Genomic DNA, 15,920 nt, shown 5'->3' with positions numbered 1-15,920 from the left:
ATTATTTCTAATGACTGAAACAATTTATATTCTCAACACAGAATCAAAATTGCTTTTAAAAGATTACTCAGTTTATAAAATCTACTGCTTCTCTGTGCGAGTTGTAGTAGTGGAAGTGGTAGATTTCTATGCGCTCCAGAGTAATGCATCATTGAAAGCAGTGGCTGCTCGTACATAAGCACTGTGACACTGCAGCACACCCAAGGAAAAAATTAAATAATTTTTTCATTTTTTTTTCCTTGGGAGTGCTACAGTGTCACAGTGCTTATGTACGAGCCGCCACTGCTTTCAATGATGCGTTACTCTGGAGCACATAGAAATCTACCACTTCCACTACTACAACTCGCACAGAGAAGCAGTAGATTTTATAAATCGAGTTATCTTTTAAAAGCAATTTATAAATAATAACAATGCTTACATTTTATTTTGTTAAAATAACATATAATTATTTATTTATTATAGATACAAGGCTGAATTATGATGAGTGTCACTATTGAAAATATGAAAAGAATTATATTTTTTCAATTATCGTTACACGAAACAAATGCCCTGCGATCTGACGCAGCGTGAGAATTGCAGCTAGACTCGCCAATATTCGTTTATGCTTGTCATTGCATGTTACAAGTGATTCCGACACTGCTTGTTTGGGTAGTGTATCGTATGCTTGCACGCATTATTTCTGTGAGATACGAAACTTTTATTATCGGTGTTTGTTCATGGTGAGGGTGAAATATTTTTAATAAAGCAATTTTTTAATATGTAAATTTATTTATTAATAAATTTGTTACTGATTAGGAAAAAAAGAATTTATTTTATTTTGTATATGCAGTACTCCCACTTTTACCGGCTGCCACTGATTGAAAGTCACTTACTCTGCTCTGGTTACAGTGATCAGTTACAGAGACTCGGTTTCACAGTTAACAGTGTTATTGTTGCACAGACAATAACGACAACAAACCACAGTGCCTTGTGTGTTTACAAGTATTGTCTGTGCATAAGGAATATAGCCTCAAATGCTACATACAGCACCATGCTGCTAAATACCAAGAGTATGTTGGACAAGTATGTTACTAAAATTTGTCAATTTGAAGTGAAAGGTTAGTGCTCAGAAATCTATTTTTACTAAACCAACATCAATACAAAAAAGCTCAGTCTTGGCATCGTTTGTTGTAAGCACAGAGATAGCAAAAAAAAAAAAAAAAATCATTATCTGATGGTGAAGTTGTAAAACACTGTTCTGTGAAAATAGCACGCACATTTGGAGAAGATAAAATTGCCAGTGAGTTTGAAAGTGTCCCACTAACTGTAATGAAGTGTGTGAATCTAATTAAGGGCGGAAATTAGACCTTGACACACTGCAAGTTTCTTTCTTTTTTTTTTTTGAAATGATCTTTTGCTTTGAGAAAGAAAATAAAACAGTTTTTAGAGGAACACGAGAAGACAAACAAAGAGATAATCATAAAACTATGTGATCCTCGTTTTAACTGCTTACTCGCCTTTCTAACAGACATCACACATCACATGAATGAACTCAACGTGAAGTTACAGGGACGTAACCAAACAATCTCAGATTTAGTTGGACACCTAGATGGGTTCATAAGTCGACTGAAGGTTTTTAAATTCACCCTAGTCAGAGGAAACTGGGTACATTTCCCTTCCTGCAGGGAGTTGATGGAGGAGAGCCATGACATTGACTTCAAGTTTTCTGTGCCAATGTTAGAACAACTTTTAGAGCAATTCAGTAAGCGATTTCTGACTTCAGTGACATACTGCCACAACTGACATTATTTAACAACCCAATGAAATGCAACATTTCAGAGCAGCATGACACTATTCAATTGGAGTTGTGTGATTGGTTGTTGTGTGACCTTCAAAGTGACCCCTTTTTCCAGTCAAGGGTTGAGATAGGCATTGACTTTTGGAAACTGGTACCAAGGGAAAAATATCCTGCATTGAGTGATTTCAGCTTGAGAATTGCATCTATGTTTGGAAGCACATACATATGTGATTGCACTTTCTCAACTATGAGGGCGGTTAAATCGTCACTGATGACCACCTTCAGGATTTGTTACGAATATCGTCATCATCATCATTGAAAATCAACTTTGATGAACTTGTTGCCGCACGTGAACGCCCAGAGTGTTCTCATTAAGTTGTGTTACATGTAAAAAAAACAGAAATAGGTAATTAAATTTAATTTAACAACTTATATTTAAATCAATCAAGTGTTTTATATTGTTCTCCCAGTAGTAAAATGATTTAACAAATATAGTAATTCAATACATATAACTATTGCCTTGAAAAAATGCAGAATTTATTTTTATTTAAGTTCTGTCTAAAATTGTGCGGCCTGTGACACTACCACTCATATATTGGCCCTCGTATAGAATGAAGTTGGCCACGCCTGATTTAGATTTGGTAGAAGTTGTAAATAACAGGGTTCTGTTTATGGGCAGTTATATGTAGCAATCAGAAGAATAATAGATGGAAGCAATTTGAAGAAAAACAAAATGAAAAACAGCATCTTGATTTTATTTCTTATTTGATGGGAAATAACGTTAAAGTATGGTATGTTGAATGAATGGAAGACAAGATATAGCCTACAGAATATTAAGGAAATTAAACAATTAAGAAAGAGATACAGTACAAATCAACGTAATACAAGAGAAACAATGGATGGATTATAAGAATTTATGGTATGATCCAAATTTATGAATAGAAAATAATAATGAAGAAATCAGTACTGATATAGAACCATTTAGATTGAATGAATTAAAAGAAGCAATAAAGGTATCAAAAAATAGAAAATCAATTGGATTAGATGGTATAAATACAGAGCTTTGAAAATATGGTGGAGAATATTTACATCTAAGATTTTTACAGTTAATACCTAACTGTTGGCAGAAATGTGAGATTCCATCAAATTAGTCAAATGCTATATTATATCTAGATTTAAGAAAGGAGATAGAGATTATTGTGGAAATTACAGAGGAATAAGTTTATTAAATACAGGTTTCAAAATTTGCAGTAAAATTTTGAATAAAAGACTTTGAAATATTGCAGACAGTCTACTCTCAGAAGAACAAAATGGTGGCAGACATGGAAGGTGAAGATTGTGGATAGACAATTATGTTTTAAAGCAAATTATTGAAAAAGACAATTTAATTTGGCAACTCATTTGGCCTTTATAAATAAATTATGAGAAAGTTTTTGATAAAATACATCGAGAAAAATTATGAAGTTTAATGAATAAACAAGGATATCCATTATATTTAGTACAAAGCTATACAAGGTTTATATAAAGATACAAAAATACAGTTTGGTAATAAATTAACAGAAGAGATTGAAATTAGTCAAGATGTTAGACAGGGATATAGTTTATTTCCCACTCTATTCAAAATAGTATATATTGATCTGGTACTCATACAAATAAGTGTCTCTTTAACACAGTTGATGGGCAGTGGCATTTGGTTGGAATCTATTTGAATCATGTTTAGGACATGGAGAGAGCATTAGAATTTTAAGATGAATGCGAATTAGCTAGACTGAAAATTCTTTTCTTTTATATCTAACGTTTATATTAAATTTTTAAATGTTATATCCCTTAAATAAAGAGCCAATAGGCTTCACTTCAGCGATGTACATTATTTAAATTAAGGGGATATTAAATCCCACATTATTTCAAAGCTGAATAAGAAACTCAAAGATTGGAATCAAAGAATTTCATGCCGAATATAGTAAAGTATAAAAGTTTCGGCAGATTGTAGCATAAGCTAAAGCACATAGTTCAATACTAACAACTCGTTGGAAAGGTGGGTAAAGTTCTGATCACTATTCTTAGTATTTTCCATAATGTAAAACACATCTCCTAGGAGATGTATGATGCTATACATTATGGTGGAAGGTCACTACCCAGACCGGTTTGGACCTTTATTGAGGTCTCATCAGCTACAATCCGCCAAAACTTTTATAGTGTACTGTATTCAGCATGAAACTCTTTGATTCCGATCTTTGAGTTTCTTATTCGGCTTTGAAATAATGTGGGATTTAATATCCCCTTAATTTAAATAATGTTACATCGCCGAAGTGAAGCCTATTGGCTCTTTATTTAAGTAATAATTTATAGGTGCACCTTTTTGACAACTCGTATAGTAAAGTATAAGTTCTTTTCGCTATAACCTTAATATTATCTAGGTCTACCTACTCACTGATGAGACCTCAGCAAAGGTCGAAACCGGTCTGGGTAGTGACCTTTACACCATAATGTATAACATCATACATCTCCTAGGAGATGTGTTTTACATTATGGAAAATACTAAGAATAGTGATCAGAACTTTATCCACTTTTGCAATGAGTTGCTTAGTGTTGAACTATGTGCTTTAGCTTACGCTACAATCCACCGAAACTTTTATAGTTTACTATATTCGGCATGAAACTCTTTGATTCCGACCTTTGAGTTTCTTATTCGGCTTTGAAATAATGTGGAATTTAATATCCCCTTAATTTAAATAATGTTATATCACTGTTTTGCCATCACATCATAATTATTTTGTAAGATTTAGAAATGAGAAAACCTCAAATTTTTTATTTGTCAGTATTAATATAAAGAAATAATAATACACTTATCATTTTTATACTTGTTTTTAACCTGTGTTTGGCAAAATGTGTAAATGATTATTAGATTCATTTTTTTCTGTCCATCTATACATATATTAGCTTCACTCTGTCCACACAGATATTAATGAAACTTGACATTTGGAATTTCTACTAAATTTTTTGAGTGAGCCATCTCCTTTTTTTTTTAGTTTCAATCAGGCAAGTTACTAAATAAATACTCTAGAGTACAAAAGCCAAGAATAGCTTTAATGCTGTTTTGAAATGCACTCTTTTATAAAATTACTTTGATCATTGAAATACTTGTTATATTATATTAAAATTCAAGTAAGTCTTTATCTTAGTAAAAATGCAATCTCATGAACAGTATATTTTTATAAATATACACCACAAGAAATTGCAAAATCATTAATACATTAGTGACATTTGGTGACACTTATGGGTACCAAGCAAATGATCATTATGGGCAACTTTAATTTTCCAAACATTTATTGAGTAGAAGAGAAATCTCATGATAAGAAAGAACAGGAATTTATTGAATTGTTGTGAGATAACTTTCTCAAGCAGCATGTAAAAGAAGGAACTCGAGGTCAAAGAGTGTTGGATTTTCTCATAGCAAATGAAATATATGGCTATTTTACTACCAATTGATGACAGTGATCATGCTGTACTTTCTTGGGAAGTATCTACTTGTATTGAAGCTCCAATTAAAACAGGCTACATGCTGAACTACAAAGCTGGAAATTATGATCAACTTAGGAGAATATTATATTTGGTCCCATGGTATCAGTTACTGAATGGGAAAAATGTCAGCAATGCATGGGAATCTTTGAAGAAGTGCTTGAATGAGGCAGTATCTCAGTGTATCCCTAGTATTCAAAGAATAAATAGGTTGGAAGTGAAATGGATGTGCAACCTTATTAAGCAAGAGATCCACAAGAAGAAGATGATGTGGAAAGAATATCGTGAGAATAAGAGAGAAGAGTTATGAAATATATTAAGCTCAGGCCAGAAAAGTAACGAGTATTGTGAGGAAAGCTAAAACGGAATATGAAAAAGAAATTGGCCATGCAAGCTAAAGACAATCCCAAAGAATTTTATCATTATGCTGCAAGCAAAAGAAAAAATGAATGTGGAAGAATAACTTTATTGAATGCAGGTGGTACACGATTGTCTGAAGCTTAAGAATATTATTCAGTTATATTAAATCAGGTGTATGTAGCATGGTGCACGGTGCTACTGCTACGTTGGATGAAGAGTTAGAGGTTCATGAAAATGAGGTTGAAGAGCTGTTGCATAACCTGGATAAGAATTTGTCGATAGGGACAGATGGAATATCAGCCTTTGCTAAAGGAATGTTCAGCTGAATTGGCTGGGCCTTTCACACATTTGTATAACTTAAGTCTCAGGTCAGGAATAATACCACACCTGGATTATTGTGCACAGATCCTTGGTTTCAAGGGGATAAACAAGCTTTGGAAAGAGTGCAAAGAAGGGTTAAGATTATATCTGGATTATGGGATTTAGATTATGAGGACAGATTGCGAGTATGTAGATTGCAGATTGGTTAACAGGAGAAAGAGGGGTGATATGATAGAGGTCTATAAACTTTAATGGGTGTTATAGCATTTCAACTGATGAAATTTTTCATTATATGGAAAGCAGAGAGAAAACACTGGGGCATCCATGGAAGTTAAGGTTGTTCACAGTCAAAAAAGAGGTAAGAGATAGGTTTTTCTCCTAGAGAGCAGTGAGTGAGTGGAATAATTTGCCCTTAGGGATAGTGAGTACATCTAGTGTAAATGAATTTAAGTGAAGGTATGTTAGCTGCTTTGGATGATTTATAGCCTCTGTCGATGAGTCCTTGACTTCCTGGATAATAATAAAGAAGAAATATGCTTTGTTTCTCTAATAGCATGCAAACTGTGAACTACACGTGTGTAATTCACAGAAGTTTTTTTTTTTTTTTTTTTTTTTTTTTTTTTTTTTTTTAGAAGTGAAATATCTTAATAACAGTTGTGATGTTCATGTAAACAGAGACAAATCAGTGTGCTGAGGCATTACCTGGAAAAAAAGTTTGTTTTTCTCTAACATAGAAACAGTTGCACACATCAGAAGAGAAAGCAAGTTGCAGTTGGCAACCAAGTTTTCTTATGATATGCTTCAAAAACTGCCTTTTTTTTTTTTTTTTTTTCCTTCTGAAAATGGTCATTTTGTCCATTTTTTTTTTTTTTTTGTATATATATATATATATATGTACAAAATCCTGTGTATATATATATATATATATACACACACAGGAAATAACAGTCAGGGAAAAGAAGGAGTAGCTAAAATATTAAGCACTAAATGTGATGATAATCTTCTTGAATGGCAAGCAATATCAGGTAGTGTGTGGCTAATATCAGACTGGGGAACCAGATAATAAGACTTATTTGTGCTTATGGTCCCACAGAAGGTTCTACTAAAGAAGAAGTGAAGAAGAGGAGGAATTTTTTGAGGCATTAGAGAAGGCAGCCTGAATAATTCATGTTGGTGATCACTAATTAATTAATGGGTCTCCAAGTAGTGAAGAAGCTGTTAATGACCTTCCCCTTCACTTTCAAGAGTATTGAGGTGATGACATTAGAATAATAGTTTGATGGCTGACTTTTACATCTATTTTTAAGGACAGGCTGGATAAAGGCATAATTGCATGTTGTTAGGTACTAGGTGAGTACAATAGCTTGTATAGACAATAGTGCCTGGTTTTCCCTTTCCAACTGTAAGTGGTATTCCTGGTGAGATTTTTACAGGGTAGTCCACCATTGCTTCCCCCCCCCCCCAAAAAAAAAAAAAAATTATCCGGGCTCAGGACTGGCATATGGCTGGGACGTATTCATGTGTGTTCATGGGACCAGTTTGCCTGTTCTGGGGGATGAAAAACTCTCTACCTCCGTATGAGACTGGCTAACTCACCTTTAGTCGAAAAAGACCAGATAAAGACCGTCACATCACTGATGGGAATTGAACCCAGGTCTTTCCAACCAAAGGGCTTCGTCTACACTGAGTGAGCCATGGAAGCTCAGACAATAGTGGATGGATGTTAATTGTGTAGCAGATGTTTTGAGCACAGCTGAAGGATGCTATCAGAACCAGTACTTGTTAATATCAAGACTAATGAGAGTTTTTCATGAATACTCACAGATACTTCTGATTTTGTGCCCTTCTAGCACAAAATCAGAAGTATCTGTGAGTATTCATGATATTATAGGAGGTGATTTGCCTTGGTCATCTATACAGGATGGACTACAAAGCTACAAGAAATGTACATAATAAAACACAGCATATATATTCAGTGGCACACAGAAACTCCAGCTTCTCACTCAGACAAAAAAACTACTGCCCTAAAACAACTGCAAATCATCAAAAATTTCAAAGTAGACTTTGTAAGGCCCAAATGATGTAATAAGCTTTTCTGTTACTCAACTGGCAGTTTGAGCCTTAGCCTTCTGGTCTTTCGCTAATGTTACTGGCCTAACGTTTGCCTTCTTTGTTTTCATTCCTCTCAGATTCTGATGGTACCATATCATGGCAACATCACAAAAGGATGAGGCAGACCTCCACTCTTTTTGTGAAAGAATTGTAGGAGGAAAATGAGATGTAATATCACTGGTGAGTGAATGTGTAAGAAGTGTTTTGACAGTGAGTGTCAGTTATGTGGGAGAGTAAAATGTACAATAGTGGAATAGAGAATGTTGACAAAAGGCAGGAAAAATGTAAATATTGGTGAGTTGTTGATAAAAGTGCAGTGGTGGAAGGTCAGGAGAAAAAGGATGTCATGAATGGTAGAACATTCCTGTAAAGTTTTTTGTGAAGCTTGAACAACCTCTAGAAATGTCAAGTAAGTGAGAAGTAAGCTGAGAAGAGAAAGAAATGGCACAAGGTAAGAAAAAGAACATATGACAGAGCAAGAGGAGAGTAAGAAGAAAGATTTTTTATGGTAATTCTGTGATAAGAGGAGTACTTGATAAGAGCATGATTAAATCTTGTTTCCCTGATGCAAAAATTAACAATATTAGTGAGGTTTTCAGAATGCAAAGACATAAAAATTGATTGTTTTGGCAGGCACTATTAGATGCTTGAAAGGGGAAAGTGCATTGTGAGAGAAAATATGAGAATTATTGGAAGAGATGAAAAAGAAGAGTGAGAGAGTAAAGGTTGTGAGCCTTCTGCCATGCTATGATAGAGGTGATTTGAAGAGGAGGGCCTTGATTGTAAATGAGTTATTGGGTGGGTGGCATAGAAAGAGACCCAGCCATAGGTCTGATTCGTCAGCTATGCCGGTTCCAGAGCCCGGATAAAATTTTGGGGGACTGAGATGGTGCTGTACCTCCCCGTAAAGGAGACTCACGGCCGTGTATCATCATGCGATTATTATTATAGAAAGAATATTGTGTAGTTTATATACCTTTGGTCTGAATTTGATGGACAGAAGGGCTTGTATATGGCTGATGGAAGAGAAAGCATGATACAAGCTTTGTATTACATTAATGCAGGGGGGGGGCAGAAATAGGAAGTTGAAGTTTATTGAGCATATTGCAGATGTGGCCAAGGAAACCATTAGGATTACCTGGGTTTCTTGGAGAAGTAGTGGAGTAAATCCAGAGGCAGGTGACCAAGATGGTGAGTGATTTGTGGAATATCCCTACAAGGATAGATTGAGAGTTTGTAGGTTATGATTGATAGGTAGAATCGAGGAAAATATGATGAAAACATTTAAGTTACTGAAAGGGTTTTTATAGGATTGATACAGAGGAAATTTCTCAGCACTTGGCTGGGAGTGGGGAAGCGAACAAGGGGGTCATCCCTTGTTCTCTTCCCCACTCCCTTTGGTAAGGGCTTCAGAATTAGTTTTTTTTGGCTTGCAGAGTAGTGAATGGCTGGAATATGATGTCAGAATCTGTTCTGAGTGCTTTGTCAGTGAATGCATTCAAGGAAAGGTATTATAGGTGTTCTAGGCTTTTACCATATTACGTTGCTCTAGATTAGGGATAGTTTGAATTTGTGGAAAATATATAATATTAGACAAGAAATTATATTCTTTCTCTTTTTTTTTTTTTTTTTTTTAACCCAAGCATAAACAAGCAGAACTGTTTCATTTGCAAATTTTGCCTTCTCATTTGGATAAGAAATTGTCAAGTAAATATATATTGTCCAGTCCAGCAGGGAGAGAGAGAGAGTTGCTACAACTATCACTAATTCAGAATATTGCAATAACATATATTGGTGATAATGATATATGCAACTTGTATATGGTAGATATGACTTCTGCTATCAGGATATCACTATCTTCATGAGTATATCCCACTGATAAGACATCATTAAACATCAAACTGGCCTTGGTTATGACTCACCATAATGCATTGCATTAGTTTTCCACTGACTTGATTGGTCCAACTATTAGTGTATCTATCCTCTAACCAACAGGCTGTAGGTTCAGATCCCACTGTGAGCATGGATGTTTTATGAACTCTTTTTAGATAGGAGATGAATTACATTGCTGTGTGTGAGGCCACCATCCTGCCTATTAAAAAGTGGCAGAATGGTAATAAAAAAAATCTGTTTGGTCTAATGCATTATACTGATTGCATTAGACCATAGATTAACAGCTTTTTTTTTAAATGGAATTCACATAAAAAGAAAAAAAGAGAAAAGGAGGGGAAAAGGTACAGTGACCTATGCATGAGAATGTTTCATGCAGTGCACAAACGCTTGTTTGCTTACGCCTGGGTAAAATGAGGATTATAACAAGAATATAATTTCTTATCAAGTTATTACATACTGTCCAATCCAACAAAGAACAACAACAACAAAAATTATTTCAGCAAGTTTTTCCAGCTTATTTACCTATTTCTTCTAAAAATGTAAGTTGAAAAAAAAGTTTCTCTTCTAAAAAGCATCTTGTCTGTTTTAAAAAAAAAAGTAAGCCGAGTGCTGAAGATGTAGGAAGTTTGTTGCAGTTTAAAAATGGATACTTATCTGATATTTTTTATTGTTCAGAATATAAATGTGCCTCTGAAATTCTAGTAATAACAGTACAACTATTAAAAAATAATGGCAGCCAGCGTTCTAGTTTCTTGGTGTATATTAATTACAGACCAATCACCATCTCGGGAGTGGTGGTAAAAGTATTGGAAAAGTTGGTTAAAGACAAAATTAAAGAATGGGTGGATCAGGATATGATACTCTATAGGGGTCAACATGGTTTTGTTAAAGGTAGATCCTGCCTTAGCAATCTATTAACTTTTTATAATAGAATGACATCTGAGTTGGACAAAGGAAAAGGCTTCACAGTGGTACTTCTGGATTTTGCTAAGGCTTTTGACAGATACCCCATTTAACACTGTTATGCAAATTGGAGCAGATGGGAATGGATACTAAACTGGTGATATGGATAGGAGAATGGCTCAAGGAGAGATACCAGAAGGTGGTGTATGGAGGAGTAGAGTCCAGGATGAGGCAGGTGACTAGTGGTGTGCCTCAGGGCTCTATGCTTGGGCCATTGTTTAATTTGTACATAAATGATATAGGAAGGAGGTATTCAGTTGTTTGCCGATTATGCAAAGTTGGGTAGTGCAATAAAAAATCAAGCTGATGTTGAGAGTTTGCAGGATGATTTAAATAAGCTGGCAAAATGGGCAAAAGGTAATGGATGTCAGTTCAACGTATAAAAGTGTAAGGTTATCATTTTGGGATTAAAAGATTACCAGCTGTGTACTACATTGATGAAATGGTACTCCAAGAGATTGATGAGGTTAGGGACTTAGGAGTGTTGGTGGATAGGGAGATGAAGTTCAGGGGACACATTGCTAAGGCGTCCAAGATTACACATAAGATTACATGGTTATTGAGGAACACTAACATCCAGAGATAAAGAGGTTATTATTCCCCTTTATAAAGTGTTGATACTTCCACATTTGGATTATTGTGCTCAGGTCTGGTTGCCTGGATTCCTTGGAGATGAGGAGGTTGTGGAGAGGGTTCAGAGGAGAGCGACTAGGTTGGTGAGTGATGGTAAAAAATGCTCCTACATTGATAGATTGAGAGCTTGTGGATTGCAGAGGGTGGTTGATAGGCAGAGAAGAGGGGATATGATAGAAACATTTAAATTACTAAACGGTTTTTATAAAATTGATGCAGGGGAAATGTTTCAGCTGTGATAGTGATGGAAGAACAAGAGGTCATCCCTGGAAATTAAAGAAAAGTGTGGTTAACAAGGGTGTGAGAACGAGGTTTTCATCTGGAGGGTGGTGAATAGTGGAATTTATTGCCTGACTCAGTTGTGAGTTCTTCGTCTGTAAATGAATTCAAGAAGAGATATGATAGATATTGTTTTGCTAGTTTGGGTCTCCTGCAATGAGTCTACTGACTCCATGGAGATACCCGTAATAATAATAATAAAATTAATAATCTCTCTCTCACTTCATTTACATATAAGATGATTTTAGAGAGTCTAGCTTTTTCTTATCATAACTCAAACAACATCAATTATGTGGTTTAACTTTTGTGGATACAATCAAATACTGGGAGGCGGAGGGGACAAGTACTGATATATTGCTTTCTTTTATAGGAATTTAAAGCAATGTATGGGTTTTATTAAGATAATCCCTCATTTGCAAAGATTTTCCTTACCTAAATGGTAAGAGCTAGGACAACCAAATTTGGAACACAACATCTTATCACAAATTAATGCTTATTAATTAATTAATAAAAATAGTTGATCTCTGGGCTTTGAGCAACATTAGTTAATCTTAGTATAATATATTATAGAATAGAATAGAAGGAAATTTTTTTTTTATTTTGTTACAGAAATTTCCTAAATCTCAACAACTTAATTATTGTGTACTTCTTCCAGAATTGCACATATCTACAATATGTAGTGAATTTATTCATTCTATTCTTCATTAATTAATTAACTTAAATAAACGCATTTATAAAAATCAAGTAATGGTATCATCTTAAAATTATGGCTCTGTTTAGTTCTAATAAATGTCTATAGAAAAGTAATGATATTTTACTGACCTCTTCTTTATTGAATGATGAAACAAAGGAATACAGTTGGCTGTTGTAGCTAATACAACAATCTGGAGCATAATGAGACTATCACATAACGTTTTTGAATTATTTTATTTACCTCTCACTCTTTTCACTCTTAACTAGCAAAATTCCTTCATTCCATTCTTTAAACTTAAAGAAGTTTCATAAAACACATGTATATTTTTTACATACTTTAATTGTTTTATAATCTAAAATCTAGATTTAAAAAAAAAAAAAACATTTGAACTTTAAACACTTTAACTATCCCTCACAGAACACATACAGTTTACAGACAGCAGACAATGCAGGCAGAATTAAGTGCTCTTTCGTAAGCAGTTATTAGGTTTATAAGATGCCAAGTTACTTGGTTGTGACAGACCATTGAGCCTAAAATAAAAAAGGATAGGATAGGATGGGAACTATCCCTCATTGGATGTGAGATTTTTTGTTGTTGAGTTCTGTTTGTAATATTAATAAACGAAGACACTGAAATTCTTTATTATGTATATTAATTTTTCTTTCACTCATTTAATAAAAGCAACTGTTTATCAATTGAAAAAGCTATGACTTCAAATCCCATAATGTTTGGAAAACCTACTGTGGATAAGCTAAGCTTCTTGAGTTTTCAGGATTTATATATTTTTTTAATTAAAACAATAAAAAAAACTATTAGAAGTGACAAATGACTTATAATTTTTGTTAGGAACCCAATGTTTTAGGCTTCAAGGGTCCTCGTAAGATGACTGTAATAATTCCAACCCTAAATCCTGATAACCAAAGAATTGCAGTCAAGTCTTCTGTAAGTAGAAATCACAATTTATATTATAACTGACAGTATTATTTTTTTTAGTTTATTAAATAATTAGTGTTAGTAGAAGAAATCATATTGAGTAGGAAAGAATTCCATACAGTTGACCCTATAAAATAGGGACAAATATATCTGTATAACAAACTAATGAGAAGTCCAGGCCAATGTCCCACTGATACATTTGTTGTTATTTTACACTAACCTCCCATCTGTACAATTTTTTGAACACTTTATAAGCATATGAACAGAACATACATAGCAGTTTCATTCTTATTTTATGATAATTTTAAAACAGAATTTGGCTACTGATAATGTACTTCATGAACAGCTTAAAAATTCATATGAGAAATTTAAATGTGTATGTGCATATATTTATGATATATGACAAAACTCAAGTCTCTTTTTCAGATAATGTGGTCTTAAATGAATATAGCAGAAACCTGCAGGATTCCCTAACTAAATTGAATAACAAGTGTAACAATTTGGTATGAAAATCAGCTTTGAAAATAAGTAAGAATATTGAAAACATGAACTACATAAATAAACATTTCAGCTATTTATTTACAATTTTTAGTAAAGCTAGCAAATGAAATACAAAAATAGACAACAGAATTAACAAAGCTGGTATGCTATGGAGTTAGCTTAATACATATACATAGCTCATGACAAAAACATGATGTTAAAAAAGAGAATCATGATGTCATTATATATTAACAAGATTAAAGAGTTTAAAATATTTTAAGTTAAAACTTTAAAGGAAAACATAGATCTAATCCAAGGAATTGAAAAATCATTTCTCTAAATGCTGTAATATGTCTTAGTGTTTATTGTAATCCTGAAGAAGGCTTACCACAGAGTTAAGGAAGCTAGCTGAAAGAATCTAAACATTGTCCTTCGGTTGAAGGATCTTGGTTTGAATCCTGTGTAGAATTTGAAAAACCTTGATTAGGTCAGTTTGAAGGTGAGTTAGCTGATCTCATTAAGTAGTGACAGAAGTTTTCCTCCCTTTTCTGAACCCTCTCCAATGTTTCCACATCACATTGAAAAAAAAACAAGTTACCAAATCTGTGTGCAATAATCCAAACGTGATCTGACCAGTGCTTTATACTATGGCACAACCACATCCTTATACCCACATGTTAGAGTACTGCTTATCATAGTGGCACTATGATGTATGCCCTCTAAACTTCAGTCTGCTGTCAATTATCACTCCCAAATATCTTGCACTTCCTGCAGTACAGCAATGTCAATATAGTATACAGCCTTATATTTCTGCATTCCAAAATGCAACACCTTGCACTTATTAATATTAAAACTACAACCCCCCCACTCATTTGACCAAGTCAAAAGTCTATTCAAATCTTCCTGAAGAAAATTAATGTCAGCAGTGTTACTTATAATTCTCCCTAACTTTGCATTATCAGCAAACAATTGTCCCCAGTCAGTCCACATGATAGATCATTTGCGAACAAGTTAAACAGCAGGGTCCCAAGAACAGAACCCTGGTACATTCCACTAGTTACTCTCCTTTTTTGATGCACTGCTCCATCATACACAACTTGCTGGTATCGTTAGGAGAGCCAAACTGATCCATCTAATCAATATACTATATATGCCCATTGTCTGCAGCTTGTACACCAACTTATAATGTGGAAATCTATCAAATGCTTTTTCAAAGTCCAAGAATATCACTGTATATGATTCTCCCTTATCTAACACACACTCATCATCTTGTCATGAAATGCAGTAAATTGATAAAATAAGACCTACGTTTACATATCCATATGACCATCATAAAGTATACTATGTCCATCAACCCAAGCTTGTATTCTATTCCTAACCAATCTCTCCAACACCTTGACTACAAATGCAGTTATACAGAGGTCTATAATTGGAAACTTCTGTTCTAGAACCATTCTTGCAGAGTGTTACTGTTTTGCTTTCTTTCCACTTCTTGGGAACCTTACCCACTGCAAAACTTTCATTAAATAACTAAGTCAAGAGCATAGCTAACTGTTGTGCACATTCCTTAAGAATACATGGTGATATGCTAACCCAATCACACCTGATACACCTCAATTCTTTCACTTCCAATTCTCCTAATACTTAACTCCCTTCTATGTATTGCATGGCATCATTTTACACCAGTACGGTATACACTGATAAAGCACTCATTCAATAATTCCATTATAACCTTTGTAACAGTTACTCTGCTGCCATGACTATCCACTATTGTCAACCCCATAATTATTCTTTCTCTTGCTTGCCATATAGCAGAAGAATTCCCTGGAATTAACCTTGACCCACCTCCTCTCATACTGCATCTTTTCTTTCTTTACCATGCTTGCCACCTTTCTAGCCTGCACTTTATACTCTTCATGTATTCAATCAACACCAGCTGTATTGTATCTCCTCTAT

At 34.2% G+C, this 15,920-nt stretch overlaps 1 protein-coding gene across 3 annotated transcripts in view; it reads left to right on the top strand.

Moving 5' to 3' along the window:
- Positions 1 to 15,920, top strand: part of LOC150104064 (tubby-related protein 3-like) — a 99,968-nt gene that overhangs the window by 63,114 nt on the left and 20,934 nt on the right. For all 3 annotated transcript variants that reach the window (XM_090396733.1, XM_090396731.1, XM_090396734.1), the window contains one exon: positions 13,398 to 13,493. In XM_090396733.1, coding sequence (XP_090252859.1) covers positions 13,398 to 13,493 — 96 coding nt within the window. The remainder of the gene's footprint in view (positions 1 to 13,397; positions 13,494 to 15,920) is intronic.

Source organism: Typopeltis vanoorti, chromosome 8 (genome assembly GCF_054136105.1).
Source record: "Typopeltis vanoorti isolate ZY-2024b chromosome 8, IOZ_Tvanoo_1.0, whole genome shotgun sequence".
NCBI lineage: Eukaryota > Metazoa > Arthropoda > Arachnida > Uropygi > Thelyphonidae > Typopeltis > Typopeltis vanoorti.
Note: the sequence above shows the minus strand (reverse complement) of the source record. Positions and strands in the feature narration are given on the sequence as shown.